Source organism: Saccoglossus kowalevskii, chromosome 14 (assembly GCF_978046115.1).
Source record: "Saccoglossus kowalevskii chromosome 14, keSacKowa6.1, whole genome shotgun sequence".
Classification (NCBI taxonomy): Eukaryota; Metazoa; Hemichordata; class Enteropneusta; family Harrimaniidae; genus Saccoglossus; species Saccoglossus kowalevskii.
In genome coordinates, this window is record NC_140654.1 from 32,807,785 (window position 1) to 32,814,295 (window position 6,511).

At 36.3% G+C, this 6,511-nt stretch overlaps 1 protein-coding gene across 1 annotated transcript; it reads left to right on the forward strand.

Annotated features, from left to right (window-relative positions):
• Nucleotides 1-26: 26 nt before the first annotated feature.
• On the forward strand, nucleotides 27-4,610 carry LOC102801763 (uncharacterized). The gene is made up of 3 exons (XM_006821146.3): nucleotides 27-118; nucleotides 601-703; nucleotides 3,523-4,610. Exons 2-3 carry the CDS (start codon nucleotides 610-612, stop codon nucleotides 3,792-3,794), a joined length of 366 nt encoding a protein of 121 aa, XP_006821209.1. The 5' UTR covers nucleotides 27-118; nucleotides 601-609; the 3' UTR covers nucleotides 3,795-4,610.
• The last annotated feature ends 1,901 nt before the right edge of the window (nucleotides 4,611-6,511 follow it).

Genomic DNA, 6,511 nt, shown 5'->3' on the forward strand with positions numbered 1-6,511 from the left:
GAATAACGATTAACATACCGCACCGTTGCCCATTTGTTTGTCCAAAGTTCAAACGAGAGCGGCGTGAGGGCTCAGTGTGTTCGTCGTGTTGATTTTTTTTAAAGATGTAATTTTAAAGGTATGTAAAAATGTGATCTTTTTTCTCTAATTGACAAGTATATTTTTTTATCGACGACGGACGAAAGAAAAAAAACACGTTAAACCCGTGTTTATTTATTAAACCACTAATTGAAAGGATTTGTCGTTTAACAGGTGCTGCCCGTGTGTTAACACATACGTACGATGATGCACTAAAAGAACAATATCAGGCTAATATTAGCGATTTCTCCTAACTTTGGTCTTGTTTGTCGAGGGAACAGAGTAACTGACCTAAATGCCAGTTTCTGAAAACTGTTTATTCGTGCATGGAGCATTTAGCTCGATGATTCTTCTGACATGCACCGCAGTTAATCAACTGTAAACGACTACTTGAGACAAGCTATGGCCCTTTTTTGTATAACACTTGGTATCGGGTTACGTTTTAAAAACACAAACAGTGTCACAGTTTCAGTTTATTCAAGTGTCGCTTTTGTTTGTCTTACTACTTGTTGTTCCCATCAGCTTGATAACATGGGTGCAGGAAGTAGTAAAGCTAGAGCGAGAACTGATTGGTATAAGGTCCATATACTAGACAAAGATAACGACCAGTTGGTCCAGGCAACAGGTAAGCTACGGGAGACATATACATGCGTAATACATTTCATCCTTTTATTTAATTTCAATATGAATTCCTTGATTGTCGTTGCCTAGACAACTAAATTCGGTTCTAGGCAGCATCCACTGAAAATGGATTATTGTCAAGCGTGGTCGGTTTAATGTGACGTTTCAATGGTGTCACAAAACCTTTGCAAAAATAGTTTAGACAGACCTGGGGACACAGACTGTTGATTAACGTACACATCAAGTCATATTTGATTTATTTCGACACCTGTTTTATCACGCTTACAGACTGACGCTGCGCTGTACTCCCCAAATAACACAACTATGTCAATGAATCGTGAATACTACCATTCTACTATTCCACTATAAGATATTGGTATTGGTTCACATATAACATTGAATTGCCATGTAGACCTGCATTGAATACCACCATGTATCAAAATATAACGATCATGGTTAATATTATGAATGTGTGCTACCACCTAAGCGATGTCTAAGTCTGATAGCTATTTGAGGTTAATGTATTGTGTTGATCCCCAAAACATAATTTATTTAGTAGACCACAATTATTCGAATAGCTTTCTAAATCAGTTCGTCAATACCAGGCGACAATATTTCATTAAGTCGGCGTCACACACTAGCTATTCAATGGCCTTATGCATTGAAAGTGACAGCGTAAATTAACGTGTTTACAGCGTACTTAGCCGAAAAGGGTTAATTTGTAGGGCGTCCACTATCAAAGGATTATGCCAAGTATACCGTGATGACAACGACCCACACTGGCATCGCTCCCAAGTACAGTGTAATATTACTATTCAGATCGAGTACACTCGTCATCGAAAACGAAGAGTTAGTCCTGCATAAAAACACATTTCAACTACACGCATAATGCCAAGCTTCGTCTCAAAACAATTCTTCCTGACAACGTTTTCCACTGCGTCATAATTTAACATCCTATTGATTTTCTTCCTTCACGCCATACCCACTTTTACCCATTGATCACTAGAACGTACATGTCTAACAATCATACACTACTAGTATTTTGTCTGGTTATTTCCGATACATCCAGTGCGTTTCCTTTCCTTCAGTTTAAACCTGCACAGTTGCCTTGATTCCCAATGTTGGCAATTTCATTGTCAACTTGCTGGCATCGCAAATTACCCCAGCCTTGACAAGGACAGTCACGTAGCAACCTATAATAAATAGAACAGACATTATTTTTGACACCTATTTCTTTGATATCACCAGCATTAGCACAAAAAATAAGTTTCAATAGGATGCAGTAGGTTGTTAATGACATAATTTACAAATAACGGACGTGAAACAAGAATTGAAAACACATGTTTGAGTATCTTTAGTTTATAATATAGCTTTCAAATCGACAACCATATTCATAGAATTACAATCCGATGTACAGGCCGTCGTACTGTGACGTCATATGTTCAAATGTTTTCAACCAGCTTGTGATCGTCTTATGACATGCCTCTCATTGATCAGCACTAGATTACAGCCTGGTATGAACACGTTGCTTATAAGTTGTTTTATTACAGGGACACGTACATTTAATGTGACATGCAGGTTCGTGGGCTCTTGGGTGGATTTTTTTTTTTTTGCTTTTTATTATCTAAACAGTCTTGGATATAGACTGTTAAAATTTTGTAGAATTGTTAATAGTGGAACATACTCAAAAAACGATTTTAAAATATAGATAACCGGTGCAAACATTCTCTCTTTTGAATGCTTAGCAAGGCTGTTCATAAATAATAATAAAAAGAAACATGGTGAAAAAAAGAAATGACGGGATCTCCATATTATGCACTTTATTTAACTTTTAACAAAACGATAATACATTTAAATTTGGAACTGTTACAGCCATTTTAATTATGAGCATTAGCAAACTTCTTACTGAGTGAATGGTTATTATGCAAATTAGCAAGTATCTCAGCTTCTTTTTAGTACACATCCCAGAACTTTAAAAAAATAGCTCCTAGACCTTTTGTTTTGAAATTTTTGCAAATGATTGACGATGTGTTTATCTTCAAAACGCCGTCGGGGCATTGTTTTTGGTTGAACAGTGTTACAACAATCGTACAGACAACTAGCCTTGGTGTTAATTTATGCATAAACTTGTTGTAGTGAAATTTAAGCCACAGCGATCAAGACTGTAAGTGTATCTTCGGTTACACCAGGTTTCTGACTGCGCACGCGTACGCGCGCAAAACGTAAGTGCGGCGGCCCATAATTCCATCATTATGAATGTTCGGACATCTCATGTGCCACTTTATATTGTACATCAATAAATATTAAAATTTAGGTCGGGATGATTTATTTTGGACACTATGTCAGCCGTATATAATGGGAAAGATCATGTTGCGTACTGTCAGTTTGACCCACACGATGTCGCTAGGTTTTACCGTACTACCTGACTTCACAGCCCCTTCATTAGTATTCACCGTGACGGAAAAGGGACCTCTACAACTAAATAACATGTAAAGACACAATAAATGCCTTTATTAAAACTAAACTGTACGTACATATCGGGCACGGTAACACATGAGTATAATAGAATATTTGGAACTATTTACAAATATATATTTACTAGTATTTTAAAGCAAGTGCGCATGCGTTCAAAAGAGACACTGTTTTGTTTAAAATAAACAACACTATTAATAATTTGTTCAACGTTAACGTTGTTGATATGCATGTTGTACTGATATTAACATTTATTCCATTATCAGGTCGAATAAAAGTGACGTCATCTCATATGACCTACCGTTGTTGATATGCATGTTGTACTGATATTAACATTTATTCCATTATCAGGTCGAATAAAAGTGACGTCATCTCATATGACCTACACCGATGACCGGGATGAGTACGTGTTACCGTTACAAAACATTATACGTCACTCACTCACTGATGACGTATTGACCGTGGAGATATCAAAGTTTCAAAGAACATCCCAACGAGCCGTCTATTCCTTTAAATCGGACTCCGCCAAAACTATCTTCAAAGAAATCGACCGTAATTGCAGACAGCTGGCCAAGGGTATCGCCAAATCGACGGAGAGAATGATGAAGGGAGTTTCTGTATAGTAGTTTTTCGTGCCAACCGACCCACACCGTGTTGATAAAGGACACACACATCAGTATCGTAAACTGCTAGTATATTGAATATATAAACGGTGTACGGGTATTTATTATTTATAGACTATATTTTATATTATAAGATAAAGAATGGTCTAAATCTGTCAAACAGAAACAAATATATTCGTATATTAGTATGAACATAGTATAATAACAGTGACTTCAATTTGTATTAACAGCGCCCTCGGAGAGATGTTCAAGTTGTCATACAGGTCTCACGCCACCATTAGATTCTTCATAGACGATGACGTAGTTCTGTTATTACCTAATTTAAATTGAATCCAATACCAAACAGTACAACATTTAAATAAATATAATTTACTCCCAATTAAACTGAATCAATCCCACTCACTGATATTGACAACATTAAACACTCTGGTAGTAAGCTGGGTTTCATTGAAATCTAGGTCGTCAATTTGAATACGCTGAATGTACGTTCTTTGAATGCTTTCTGACACATTTCAACTACCGTCACCCCTAACATCACAGTATATTTTCACTTTGTACAGCACTAAAAGATGACAATAGCGTCTATTTTAAATATAAACGTGACGGATTTCACCAATTTGCCATGCCATTGCGTCCAAATACGGGCTTGTGACGAAATAATTAAAGCATCTTCTTATTTTGACTTGAAAATGACAGCTTTGCTACAGTCCGAGAGGTGGCACTCTTTGCGGGAGGGGGGATTACCAACGCCCTTACGATATATGCTCTTTTCGGAGAAACTTCAATCCCTATTTATACTTAATCTGGAAAAAAGAAGGTCGAGGAGTTTAAATCTAAAGTAACTTATTTTGTTGATACTCGAATAAAGGAAGGACGTCCAAATACAACCACTTTTATTCTGAACTTGTAACCTGAAATTTCGAGAAACAAAGAAAAACATCAATTTACGGACTCTGATACCTGATAAAAAATGCTCCCTTCTCATTGAAAACTGGCGACCCTACTAAGTGTCTCCATCGGGGCCTTAGTTGTTTACCTCTCTCGAACAATTCCATTTATTCAAGTTGTATTTGAAGACAGGGAATGTATAATGATATTATATCTTGATACACTTTCCATAACGTGTCTACTTAAACCAGATATCTGCTCGAGTTTATGTGCGTCTGTATGTGTGGGGGGGGGGGGGTACATTTCGGTAGGGTATTATATTGTATTATGTGAAAATAATCACGGGCACACCTTACGGTATTTTCAAATATGCTACTTTTATGGACCATTCTACCTATACTATGTTTATAATATATTTCCGGTGTGAATCACATGACCAAATCACATGATTATAGCAGGCTACACGAAGTACAGTGTTCTTAAGCTATCACTTCCACTGGGTCTCTGAATAGTCATCGTTATTTGTAAATACTAAATAATGTGATCTACAGAAACAAAAACATCGACTGTAAGCCCCCTTCCCAAATATTAAAATAAACCAATATATAATAAAAAGTTTATAATTAAAGTAATTTATTTCAGTATCACGTGACAGTAAAAACAAAATATTATTCGAAGAACCTGGCTGTATCAGCATGCATGAATCAAAACATACGATATATCCGACACAGCTAAATACACTTGTTTAATTTCTGAATAAACACGCAATCAAACACGTTTACATTGCATGCTTTGAATTAAATAGTAATGTGACATCGTGCTGTCATGGGTAACTTCCTCCAAAAGAGTATTATTTGAAACAGAACAATGAGTGATAGATTGTAACATGTGGTCCATATATGGGTATATCGACATGTGATTACAGTCGGTATATATTTAGCTGTCTACTTGTTCTGTATATTATCGACGGCTGCACGATCTGACCTTTGACCCTTTGAATATCAACTGTTTTCACCTTCCACAAAATAAGACATCGTACTATGTTTCTTTCGATTTGATCAAAACTTGTAGCCAGTGGTAAATTATTTATATTTGGTTCACAGTGAATACATTTATTAAGGAAAATATTGCACTAAATATGAGTTGGGAAAATTGTGGTGGTCACATGGTCACGCTTAGACATTCAATATGCAAGCTACAGTTATATCCCATTCTAGTCAAAATCCGAAATACAAAACATGAAAGTACGATATCATGGTGATGCAATTAGCATGGGAACATACACACATATGCAAAGTGTGTACGTGACATGAATACCAACTTTGTTTTTATAGAAATTAAGATCACAGTTACCTCTAATGAACTAAATAATATACTACAGAAAATTGTTTTGGATGATTTGGGTCACTTTACAATACTTGTTTCTTGTCAGAATTATTGCTGAATAGGGTGTCACGTGACAGATACGATGCTAATTGTTGAACATCAGAATTAAATTATGTACTCAAATCATTCATGAATTGTTGCTATGGAAATTGAAACAACGTTACATCAGTGTCACGTGTCTATCAATATATTATGATGTCACACATACTACCTGGTTACGTGTTATTATTTAACCAACTTAGTATATTTATACTAAGGTAACCATGTCAACAGTTGATACGTTGTGTCAGCGGCTGACCTCTCACGTCACGTGAAAAGTTGAAACATAAACGATAAAGTGTCAACCAAACTGACTGTGTATTCGACATTGGATATTGGACCCTTACTGCTCACCTCAACAATACGTAGACATCGGTGTGGTACATCAAACACATCGGGGTCGG

What these genes read in the sequence shown, in the direction of transcription:
- LOC102801763 (XM_006821146.3), top strand. Translation starts at nt 610, where the DNA reads ATGGGTGCAGGAAGTAGTAAAGCTAGAGCGAGAACTGATTGGTATAAG. An exon ending in CCAGTTGGTCCAGGCAACAG is followed by an intron (nt 704 to 3,522) that starts GTAAGCTACGGG and finishes TTCCATTATCAG; the next exon opens with GTCGAATAAAAGTGACGTCA.